The following is a 12,539-nucleotide window of genomic DNA, read 5'->3' on the forward strand; positions in this document are numbered from 1 at the left end:
GTATTTTTTAAATGAATAGCAAAAAGGTAAAAAAAAGTTTGAAAAAGTTATTACTGTATTAGTGATAAAAAATTTTCTCCACTTCTTTATATGCTTATTTAAAAATATTTAAAAAAATTGGATTAAATGCATGAAATTTGAATTTTCTAAAATTTAAATTTTACTTTAGAGAATAAAGTGTGATCTTTTACCTTTGAATAGTTTCTCTTTCATATTTATTTTTGGTCCCCCTATAAAATTAATGGTAAAGATTACATTTTACTCTCTAAAGTAAAATTTAAACTTTAGAGGATCCAAATTCAAATACATGAATCAATTTTCGTTGCAAAAATAATAATTTTGTCAAACTAAAATCATATATTAAGAGTCAAAATGTCGACTATTTTATTGGAGATCAATATATAAAAAATTGAAAATTATAGCTGAATGGTTAGATGATTGAAAATTATGTTTGTACTTCGTAGTTTAGTAGAGGGCGAAACGACGCCGCATAAGAGACAAAGGGTATTATCTGGTTAAGAGGTTAGAGGTCCTCATCAGTAATGTAGTGATGAACTCATCGATCATCATGGATGAAACTTGAAACTTGAAACCTGGCTGGAGAGAGAGAGAGAGATTGGAATCAACCATGTCCTGGTTCGCAAGGACTATTGCTAACTCACTCAGACTCGACGATGAAGACGAACAACAACACCATAACCCTCCTAATGCCAATGAGCCCCATCCTCCCAACACCAAACCCGATTCAGATTCGGCTATACCCGATCCGCGCTCACCCTCATCCCCGTCCCCCGCATCCACCCCTCGCGGCGTCAAAGAGGACCTCTCCGAGCTCACTAAATCCATTTCCCGCCAGTTATGGGGTGTCGCCTCCTTCCTCGCTCCCCCTCCCGCCGACCACGCTCTCGCCGCCCATCCCGCAGGCAACCTCGATTCGGATGCACCGCCGAGAGAGCAAGAAGAAGAAGAAGAAGAAGAAGACCTCATTGCTGGAATCCGAAGCGATTTTGCGGAGATCAGCGGGAGGTTCAGGAGTGGGATCTCCAAGCTTTCCGAGAACAAGGCGGTGTCGGAGTTGACGAAGATGGCGTCGAATTTCCTTCAGATTCGACCCGAAGAAGATGATTACGATCTCGAAGGTGTGGTTGGAATAACCGAGGACGTTGTGCTCTTTGCCAGAGACGTTGCGATGCATCCCGAGACTTGGTTGGATTTCCCTCTACCTCATGCTGCCGATTCCGATGGTATATTCAATTTTCTTTTCCCTGTTATCAGAATTAATAAGTAGGTAATTTCTGTCTTTCTTATCATTGCCAATTTCTTTTCCTGAATGCTACTTCTTCTTTTGGATTCAGAGCAATCAAAAGCACAAAATGCAGTTTTTCCAGGTCATGACAGGAATATCTGAATCTTAATTAATTATTTGTTATTCGAAATTTCGATGTGATTAAAAATTTAATTTACTACTTTGCTCACAAATTTCATAGACTAATCCCGTTTAACATCAACACATTATGAACTTAGCGACTGTATGCTTTTATTGATTTATTTCTCTTACATGTTAACAACTCTGTCGAGCTTGAACTTGAAGCTTGGTAATCTGTACATTAATGTTTACTTTTCCCATTCCATGAAAATCAATATTTTCATTATCACCATTTTTTTCTTTGTTTCTAGTCGAAATGTTTAGCAGCTAAAACTGTTTAGAATTCGCTTTGTTCATCTTAAGAACCTTCTCTTTGATAAGAAGAGTTATGGAGGAAGAATACACAAGCATTAGGATGTCACGTGTGTATTCTGCCTCTTTATCTTCAAAATTTTATTTCAATGCAGATTTTGATTTGTCTGATGTGCAACAAGAACACGCTCTAGCTGTTGAAAGTCTAGCTCCAAGCTTAGCTGCTCTTAGAATGGAACTTTGTCCGGCATATATGAGCGATGCTTGCTTTTGGATGATTTATTTTGTACTCTTGCACCCTAGACTCAACAAAAGTGATGCCGATCTTCTATCAACCCCACGAGTGAGTGAAATGCTAATTGGTAGTGATTGTTCTTGCCTTGATGTATTTGTTTGGCTTATTTCAGAAATTTCATGGCCTAACCATTGTTGATGCCTTGTATACCCAAGATTATGTTATTTACTTTATTGTCTAAATACTTTAACCACATGCAACTAATTCATAAAATAGAGACATGTGCTTTTAACTTGAAATTCATGTAATGTGTGCAGATAGTGGAAGCTAGAGCAATGTTAGCCCATACATTGGAGAAAAGAAGCACAGAAAATGAAGAACGTGATTTATCTGGGAAAGGTGATTTTCCTACAAAAGAGGGAGACCAAGATCTCCTTGTGCCAACCAGTGTCCCACTAGAATCAGTTCCTCTTCAAGTTAAAGCTGCTGTGGTTGAAGCAGCCCCATCTGTGGATATGTCTGATTTTGAGATGGAGAAACGTCCTGTAACTCAGACTACTGATGTGTCTATGATTAAAGAAGCACCCGTAAATCTGACTGCAGAACAATCATCATCTATTTCAGCAAATAGATTTTTGGATGAAGCATATGATGAGGATGATGCTGATGACTGGTTGAAAGAGGATAGTTCTGAAATGGTTGGTGGAAGTGGAACTTCTGGGCCTGCTGGTAATGAAGAGGACGTGTCATTCAGTGATCTTGAGGAGGAGGATGTTGCTTCAAGTTATAAAAAAACTGGATCAGGGTCTGACTCTTCAACAAAAGACTCTCGAGATTGGGTGCAGTTAAGCAGACAAGCTGGTTCTGAGCATTCAAGTGCTCGAAATTCCGAAACCAAGGATTCTAGTGATTGGCTGAATGTTGATGACATTGACGTAATATGACAATGCCTCAGAAACTGGCCTAGATGTAAGTGTTTTTACTATATTCCCCTTTTATTGTGTGAATATGTGCATAGTGTCTGTACTTTATGATTAAACACTGGAAACCATATATGTGTACATAAAGCCTGTATCCACCAGGCATTATGTTATGTGTGGTTATAACTGCACCACACATGAACAAAATCTGATTTCATATTGGAATTCCTGTTTCAAAGTTGTTTGTGAATACTTTAAACTGGCTGAACTTGTATTTGAAAAATCTTATGAAGCCAGGTAAAAAAATATCAGTAGCGGCTGCAATAAATATTTGCTTTAATAGGGTATCAGGAGAACTTCCCTCTAAAATGTTCGGAATATAGTGACCAAGACATATAAGCAAATTAAGCATGAGTAGAACTCTTATTTTAGTAATAATTAGGTGTTATACAATCCAAATAATCCAGCATCTTCCCGTAGGAGGAGGTTGATTACCTGATCCTTATTCCGCTTGGTTTTATCAATAGCAAAATTTTCAAGTACATGATGCATATTTCGTAGTCTTGGTGAGGCTTTTTGGTCTAGACCTTCCAAGGTTCCCATTTGATCTAGATATTGCTCCTATGATATCGCATAAACTTTGATGTATATACATGAAATTTGATTTTCTGAGTATGAATCCTACTAATGAAATTCATAAAAGTAGCTTCTTTACTGATATATTTGTTCTTGAAATTGTTTTACGCTGGACTCTTGGTTTGTTTCTATAATCTAATAATCATAATAAAAAAAATAGAAATGTAGCTGATATGTGAGAAGTGGCGTTAGTAGTTGTAGATGTACAACAAACACCCTCATTGATTCTATTAACATTGCCGAATTGGCTTTTGTGGGCGTTATCGCGTCACAAAAGGGGTTCAATATTGTTTTGTACCGACTCCAGTTAATGACAAAAAATCTGAAAGACATGGAAACAAAATTTAATATGTTCATGGGACAGATAAACTGTTACCTGTGTTAAGTGTTGCATAAACTTTAACTAGTTGGTTTTGTAGTTCTCTAGCGGCCTAAGATATGCACGATAATTGTGCAGCTTCACATTAATCCTGAGATCTCAATAGAATACTCTCCCCCCCCCCCCCCCTTCCTTTTTTTTCAACATTTATGCGGCATTTTGTCATGTTTCCCCTTTCTCTGCTGCTCTAGCACATACAATTAAAGTACTAGCGTCTGGTTTGAGGTATTGGGACGGCATTTTGTCTGTTTTCAAAATTTATGTATTTCAGTACTTTCAAAAAGTGGGGACACAGGGGACTGAAATTTTTGGAAACGGAATTAAAACTTTAATAACATTTTATACTTAAAATATTTCATTTTAATTAATTAATTCCAACTTTACCCTTTGTGCAAGTTAAATTAGAGCTTTATTCTTATTTCAGTTTCTGTTTCCCACTTTATACCAAACATAATACTGAGACTTATTTCCGTCTGTCTCTTAGTCTTAGTCTCTCTTCCAAATGTTACCTAAGTTCCCATTTTAACCACATTTGAAGAGTCTATTTTCTAAAGCAGTAGAAAACGAAACAGGGGGCTTGTTTGTTCTATTTATTCATTAACCAGTACCCAAACAAAATGCTCGTGGAAAGTATTGTTAGAGCTACATTCATTCTTAGTCTGCATCATATGCTACAATCTACATGGACTTCTTGTGAATTGGAAGGTTGATGAAAGCCTGAAAAAGACTTCAATTCCAAGTTAGGATTGGTGCTCTACACATAACCTGTTTAGCTGTCCAAGATAATCTTGGCACTTCATTCCCCATTAGATAAAGTTTAAAACATGGGAATCCACTTTTGCTTCAAAAGTTCTTATAAATGCCAGTGTATTATATTACCCTTTGCACACATTAAATAGCGGGTACGCCCAAATCAATAGAGTCTATACGCAAATCGAATTCAACCATTCCTGCCTGTCATTTTCCAATGCCAAATTGACCCACTCGAGTCCTGATCAAGGAGGAAATAGTTGAATACATCACACGTCAATAGTTCAAAACCAAGGGTAGGTTGCTTTGGTGTCTTGATAGCATGAAGGAGGCTGGATGCATGGATCATTGGTATAGAGGTAGAAGCGAGAGGATTGGTTCGGCAAGGTGTTTGATACTTTAATAATATTAATCCTTTTAATTATACGGTAAGGTAATTCAATGTTTGGCCGTTGGTGTACTTTTTGTCTAATTTTTATGTATTGGTAGAATTTTCACACTATCAACCAATGAAAATTTAAAAAGCTTGTCAATTTATGGTAACTAATTACCTACAAAATGCATATTTTTTTTTTCCTTTTTTACTTTCTGTGGACTAAAAATTGGTGTCTATATTAGCTTTAGTAGGAATGATACTTAAATAGAGTACTACTAAGAGTGTTTGGTTTCACTTACTAGATATAACTAAATGTAGTGGTTTTCTACATGTAAATGATCAAAATAGGTACTTCAAAATTTATATGGTTGATAAAAATTATTATGAAAGATACAAATATAAATAAATATTCAAAATATTTGACGTGTCATATATATATAATAAAATTTTGAAATATTTAAACATGTGACATATATATTCACAAAAAAATTTAAAAATCATATTTGATTTATTTTTTGTAAATATGATTAGAAAAAAAATATTACAGTCAGCATAATTTATTATTCTTAGTCAGTATTAGCCATTAGTGTATTTTTATAAATCGATACTAAAAAAAAATACTCAAATACACTCGTAGAATGTGTGCTAGGTAAAATTACTCGTCAATATAAATAAAAATTATTGGCCACATTGAACTTTTCTCCTAGAAAAATAAACTTTTGTTTTGATTTTTATCATATACCTTCTAAATTCTTATTTAAATATTTTTACCAAACTTCATATCAAATGTATTAGTTGTGTGTCAAATACAAAAATTATTTACCATTTATTAAAAAATGGTACTTTCTGATTATTTTCATCACATTTTAAATGTTTGTTTGTTTTCCTGCTCTTAAGAGATTGTCGTGATTTATCCTTTTTATTATAAAAACTTTATATATGCATCCAATCCCATAATATCACATACATCATAATATAAATAATTATTTAAAAAAATAAATATGATAAATGTAATTATATAACTGTATAAAATATTTTATAACATCAAAATTAAACTCTTATTTTATTTGATGTTCTAGACTTCTAGTTTATATTTTTGTTAATATGCACACACAACTAGTTTTAGCGAAGAGCATAATTTATGTTTTTGGGTTTACTATTAATTTCTTAAAAAGCATAGTTTATTTTTAGTGACCTTCAAAACGTTGATTTTCCCTTGATCAGAATAGAGTATTTGCTTTAACCTCATTTTATTCACAACTAACATATGAATGAGATCTTTAAGCAACTAATGTAGGCAAGTCAGTCTATGAATCTCATTTACGGTGGAAAATCTATGTACAGCGACAATGGAAAGGGAAGTTAGTAGTTAGAGGAATCTAAAATCGAAACGACGCCTAAGAATTCTAATGGAGATTATTTACACGACGACACAGAGAGCTCCCGGGTGGTAGCTTCTCAGTTCTCAGGATCTAATGGAGCCAAAACTACCTGAAAGGCGTTCTATCTGAGACCATAGCATGTTCCCAATAGAAACTATTGGCTTGGCCACCAAATTGTTGGTGGTTTCGTCCATAGCCAACAAGGAGGAGGAGGATGATTTAGGAACCCTATAAGGCGACTTGTGATCAGTAAATACGGTTCCGCCACACTCTTGTCTCACCAACTCCGCTATATTAGGGTTCACCTGTTGACCAGAACAGTCCGTCACAAAGAATGATCCCACCGCATTGTCCCCTTGTGTTCCAATCTCAACCCTTGATACCGATAGTCCATTCTCACGGAACACCCTTGTCACGTTCGACAGTAGACCCGTCCTATTCTTGGTGCGAATATCTACCCTTAATCCCTGCATACATACCGTACCGCGTTAGCTAGTGATGGCAAACAAATGATATTATATGCAGATTCATGCATGCACTTTAAATAAAAATACACCTTAATGGTGGGTGGAATGAGACGTACATGGGAGACTCTGCGTTCTATGGCAGCGATTAAGCATAAGATGAGCTTTTGTCTCTCGGATTCTTCGTCCAGACAAGCACCAGCGACGGCGTGCTTTATAAAGTACTCCTGCTCGGCCATGGAACTCTTGGACCTGATGGCGGCGTGGAACACCACATAGTGCAAGTCAGTTAAGACGCAGACGGTATCAAAGAGTAGTTTAGGACGGTCCCTGCTCCGCACGTTGACCACCCAGTACCCTTTGTCCTTGCATCTACTAACGGACACGTGGGTCCCATCACACCCCTTCTTGTGCTCCCCGCTACTCTCCCCGTGACACGCACGGCAGCTCTCATAGTCCCTGTCCGCGTACATCAGCTGGTGGAGCCGCCGTTCTGTGTGGGTGCGCCCCGCCGCCAAGTTTCTCAGCCTCACGCTTTTCCTCTCTCCGATATCGCCGTGGGCCTCCACCACGTTCTGAAGCTGCTCTTGAACGTGGCCTAGCCGTATTGGGTCCTTGATGGGCCCTGCTTTTAGAGCGTCTTCTACGTAGATGATGCAGGCCGCTCTGTCGTTGTGGGTCCAGGCCATTCCCGAGGTCACCGTACAGCCCAACTCCGCTAGCACCGCAGCTATTTCAGATAGTAGGCCGGGCCGGTCCAGCCCAGTCATCTCCAGGGCCGTGTTTTGGAGTGAGTGGGGCCCATCGCAACCATATGGTTCTGACGTAGTTTCATCATCTTCATCACTCGAGATATTTCCTTTTCTTCTAGTGGTACATAGTTTCTGTAAGTTGAATATATTTGCTTAGTTATACTTATACTTATACACTTATATGTTCGTGTTAATTTTGTTTTATGGTTTTATAAGATAGAAATAGGTACTGATTTGGATTATACTTGAAGTGATGACATGATAGGACAGTGGGAACAAAGATAGAAAGATGATGACCTGCTGAATGTGGAGCATGAGGGTTTCGTCCGTGAGCTTCTTGCCAGCTTGATCGGTCACGTGGAACACTGCATTGTATCATTATAATAATTGGTTCATTCACTAGTTAAAATAATAATAATAAAAAAGGAGCAGACCACAACACATGGATGAGAACAGGGTCATTATATTGCAGTTTAGAGACGATAGTAGTTATGGGGTTAAGGGTGTACATGACTCATGCATATGTCATACGGTAACAACAACAACAACAAACAAAGCGATTTATCAATTATCTACTTATCTCCAGAGAAAATTATTATTTAAAAATGTGTAAGTGATCATCACACAGGGACAGGTAAACCAATTTTAAGTAGACACAAACTAAAAGAGACAAGTCAGTATTTTGTTATTTAAAAGATTTCTGTGTTCAAATAATATATATTCCTATCCCTCTTTAATTACAGTGTTGGTTCAATCATAAATGGAAAAGAAAATGGGAGTGCAGAGAGAGACACATACCATCCATAAACCATCCACCATCAGAGGAAATGTATGATCTAGAAATAATAAGATCAAGATCTGTCAACACCTGGACCATCTCCAATAATATCCCGTGCTTGTTTGCACTATCGACCTGTCAAGGGGAACCACAATATTTACAAATTTGAATTTTATTTATTTATCTATATAAAGGTTAAACATTTTTTTAAATCTCGTGATATATGATACTATGCCTGGTCCTTAATTTCTGGTGTCCTGGATCAATTGACCTCACTCGTTTGTGCTTTTAGAAAACATAAATACATATTTTATTTTGTTGGTTGATTGTTTTTAAGAAAATGAAGCAAAAATAAGTAATTTATCTTCGTATATTTTTAAAGAGACAAATATACACATTTAAAAAATATAAACTATAACCAATAATATTAAAATAAAAATTTTAATTAAAATTTTATACTAATAAACAGATATATAATAAAAATAATTATACCCTTTATTTTCTAAAAATACCATTTTATGTAAAATAACTTCTTATTCATAACTATAATTGCAATTTTATAATAAAAATATTTATATCTAAAATAATTATATAATATATCTAAATACAAAATATTTTTTGTTTCTATTTTAAAATACTTCTCTGATCTCAACCGTACAATAATTGTACAAAGAAATGAGGCTTATTTCAGCTCGGAAGTCTGCTTTGTTTGCCTCTGATTCCCAAATCAGTGGCTCTCGATTGCCTAATAATGTCATTTTCATAGAATACAAATCTAATTTGGTTTTTATTTGTTAGGAGTGAAGCTGGGATTTATTTGTCTTTAAGTATAATTTATACTAAAATGAGATGACACCAAAAAAGAAATAGATAAGAAAGTAAATTGTTTCACGAATAGGTCTCAAATAAAGCTGAAGACCACTAATGTACTCCTAACTTGTCACGGCCAAAAAGGTAAACACAATTATTAGGCACGATAATAATATCCATTGCGCTTTAATTGGTTGCAAGTGGTATATAAGTGTGACAACTCAAGCTCTGGATCGTGATGCATCACATATGATAAAGTATTACACTTAAGCTAAAAGTGGGGTGAATTCAGGAATTTCTACACAAACACAATGGATATCTGTCTAATTGCTGATGCATAGCATAATCCTAAAATTTATCAAGTGATTTATTAAATATTAATACCATAAAGTACTGCAAGACTAGGGTTGGTTCAAAATCAGTGGGTAATCAAGCATAGTTAGAAAGTCAAGTTCACATTCAATGAATATGCTATGATTTTAAAGTATTAAACATATGCAAGTTGTTGGATATGAAAAATGCAGCTAACCTTCACTACGGTGCATTCTCGGCAAGAATCGTTGTCTATGCAGACCCTATACACACACAGAATAACAGAAACCATTAAAATATCTTTACAATGAACCGTACCATCCGATCGAACCAAAAATCAGAAGAAGGCGAATAAAAGAAGAGAAAATCAAACAGCGAATGGTGTAGTACCTGGGAGGATGTATTCTCTCAATGAGCGATTCAATTTCCCGATCCATGTGTGGATGGTAAAATATATCCATTGTCTATGACTAAGAACGAATCAGATAAGCTTCAATTGATTGGAGTTTGGCGGCGGCGGCGGCTGCAGGGTGATAACCCGAGCTACTGCGTCTTCGTCGATCTGTACAATATGCTGTGTGAGTAGTTTAGAAGCATTCAAAACGGCATCGCAATTGAAAAAACGCGTACTTATATAATAATTGAAAAAGGCAGAAAGACGCGCGATATTGGAGCGCCGTCAATCTTGTTTTCTAAGCGATAACACCGAAGCAATTAACCAAAAAATTCGAAAAACCGTTGGAAACCTGAAAGGATTTTGGAACCTCTGAGAAATTTCGTAGTAACGAATTGTTTGTTAAAAAATAACCGGAAGTTGTTATGGAAATTCAAATTGAAAATACGGTTTCTCCGGTCGCATTGGAGGATTCAAAAAAGGGGCGGCATTATGGGTTGAAGCTTCCAACTAATTGATCAAGCAATTTTCCTTTTCCAACAAAAAAAAAAAAGAAAGAAAAGAAACTAGGTAAAGTAAACGAGATTTGAATAGCGCCTAGTGAATCGAAGAAAAACATGGGAGGATAGGATAGGATAGGATATGTGACGTAGGGCGGTTATGAATTACCTGTGGAAAAAGATGCAGCAGAAGTGAAATTCATGTAGTGGAGGTTTTCCGCTATGTGAAAGAAAGAAAGAAAGAAAGAAAGAAAGAAAGAAAGAACGCAGGGATACAAAGAAGGAGGGAATTCTTGATTTCTATGTTTGGCAGCGTGATCCCTGTTCACTCGACAATTCCAAGTGTTTGTCTATATATATAGATGTTGAAGCTTGACAAATATGTATATACCCGCTAATGTTGGGAACAAAAAGGAGTGCACCTCCTTGGTAACAGAGTAGTTAGAAGCCAGTATATATTTTAATGATTAGGATTTACTTATAAGATAGGAGAGTGAGGCTGCTGAGCCTGAATGGCGCACCACATCATCCAAGTTTCCAGAACTGAGTCTCCAAAATTAGGAAAATGATTAGAACGTGGATCCACGGGGTTAATCCAGTAAGGCAAGGTAGACGTGTGGTAGTGCCACGTAGCCGTACCTTGTGTTATAGGTGTCAGCCCCGGTGTTCTGCACATGTGGTCAAACTCGGAAATTAAGTCGCGGTGGCTGGGTCTCGTCTCCCTCACTCCCCCTGAAAGCGACTGCCACGTGTTTCTTTCAAGAGCATGCGGTTGGGAAATCAGTTTTGGGATCACACCACGCCGTGTTTTTAGCATTCAGTTCTCTACTTGGCCGCAATTCCCTTTCACACGAGTGTCACTCAACCTTTGGAGGCTGGATGCCCTTTCTTTTTTTGGTGATAAACTAAAAGGAAAAATAAAAGAGCAGAAAAGAAAAAGAAAAAAAATTAAGTCCTTAATAACAAGAGAGGACAAATCATTTTTGGTGGTTGGTGTCAAAGGTGAACCTCATCAGTGCCGCTATCTTCAGATTTCATTTTTGCCAGCTGATCTGCCACGACATTAGCTTCTCTCGGGATAAGCTCAAAATGAATATCTCAATCCCTTCTTAACTTCAAGTCAAAGATCATTTGTATCACTTCTTTTTCAGGATGCCAGAGTGGAACTTGCCAACTAGTCACTAGCTCAAAAGCTGCTGCGCAATCTGTCTCACAGACAACAAGCTTAAGACCCGCCTCTCAAGTCCAAGCCAAACCTTTCTATATATTCCACAACTCCATCTTGATGGCACTAGATCCAAAGGAATTTCCTGAGCATCCCATTACCCATTCACTGGAGCTATCGCGAATTACCCACCCAAAACCAGCACAATCATCCCCCAAGTTCACATTCCCATCACAATTTAACTTCCAAGCACCAGGTTCTGGTGGAGACCAAGCACCAGGTTCTGGTGGAGACCAAGCACCAGGTTTTGGTGGAGACCAAGACAGAGGTTTTAATCCCTGGATGCAACACACTCGATTCTGAGTTGTATATTCAAAATCCACCATACACCTGCGAGCCTTGTATGCAATTGACCCAGTAGATCCAAAAACTCCCTGAAAATTACCCATATTTCTATTTTGTCAAATTGACCATATTATAACTGCAAATTTGGAACAACCTTCATTGAGAAGGCCATGCTTGAACCAATCATGCACCTCGTAAGAGTCAAAGAAACACACATCAGAAAAACCTAGAGAAACCCAAATTGATCGCACAACTTCACAATTCCGAAAACAATGAAGAATTGTCTCCGGAAGTTGATTGCAACATGTACATAAGGATGAGGAGGAGAGATGTCGCCGAAAACGCAGATGTTGACGTTTTAAATCTTTATTGCCCTTTATATATTTAAATCTTTTTCACGTTTTAACCCTTTCCCCAAAACATCAAAAACTGTGCAGTAATAATTTATTCGTGTTTCGATGCCTTGACTCATTACTACGAGCATTTTTGGTTGAGAGTTTATAATTTGATATTTAATTTATTTTATATGATAAATTTTTTTTAAGATAATAGTGTTATTCATTTAATAAAAAACTAAATATAATATTCAAAAGTTAAATAAAAAATAGAATTTTTTTAAATATTTATAAACAATAAAATTATAAAAAAATAACATAAAAAATA

General features: G+C 36.5%; 2 protein-coding genes across 14 annotated transcripts; one reads left to right on the forward strand and one right to left on the reverse strand.

Annotated features, from left to right (window-relative positions):
* Positions 1 to 418: 418 nt before the first annotated feature.
* Positions 419 to 3,071, forward strand: LOC112800483 (uncharacterized). Its single transcript, XM_025842787.3, has 3 exons — positions 419 to 1,244; positions 1,834 to 2,021; positions 2,231 to 3,071. The coding sequence occupies exons 1-3, from the start codon at positions 629 to 631 to the stop codon at positions 2,855 to 2,857; spliced, it is 1,431 nt and encodes a 476-aa protein (XP_025698572.1). The 5' UTR covers positions 419 to 628; the 3' UTR covers positions 2,858 to 3,071.
* A 3,136-nt stretch (positions 3,072 to 6,207) lies between these two features.
* On the reverse strand, positions 6,208 to 11,295 carry LOC112800485 (ACT domain-containing protein ACR1). 13 transcript variants are annotated; one of them, XM_072196343.1, is made up of 8 exons: positions 11,006 to 11,295; positions 10,845 to 10,909; positions 9,863 to 10,034; positions 9,690 to 9,735; positions 8,371 to 8,485; positions 7,870 to 7,937; positions 6,940 to 7,704; positions 6,208 to 6,823 (listed from the first exon to the last, which is right to left on the reverse strand). In XM_072196343.1, the coding sequence occupies exons 3-8, from the start codon at positions 9,931 to 9,933 to the stop codon at positions 6,440 to 6,442; spliced, it is 1,449 nt and encodes a 482-aa protein (XP_072052444.1). In that variant the 5' UTR covers positions 9,934 to 10,034; positions 10,845 to 10,909; positions 11,006 to 11,295; the 3' UTR covers positions 6,208 to 6,439. The 13 variants fall into 13 exon arrangements, with proteins under 13 accessions (XP_072052444.1, XP_025698575.1, XP_072052442.1 ...); XM_025842790.3 differs by having other exon boundaries at positions 10,536 to 10,909; positions 11,006 to 11,170; XM_072196341.1 differs by lacking the exon at positions 11,006 to 11,295 and having other exon boundaries at positions 10,845 to 10,987.
* Between the last annotated feature and the right edge of the window lie 1,244 nt (positions 11,296 to 12,539).

The sequence above is a fragment of the Arachis hypogaea genome, chromosome 5 (assembly GCF_003086295.3).
Source record: "Arachis hypogaea cultivar Tifrunner chromosome 5, arahy.Tifrunner.gnm2.J5K5, whole genome shotgun sequence".
NCBI lineage: Eukaryota > Viridiplantae > Streptophyta > Magnoliopsida > Fabales > Fabaceae > Arachis > Arachis hypogaea.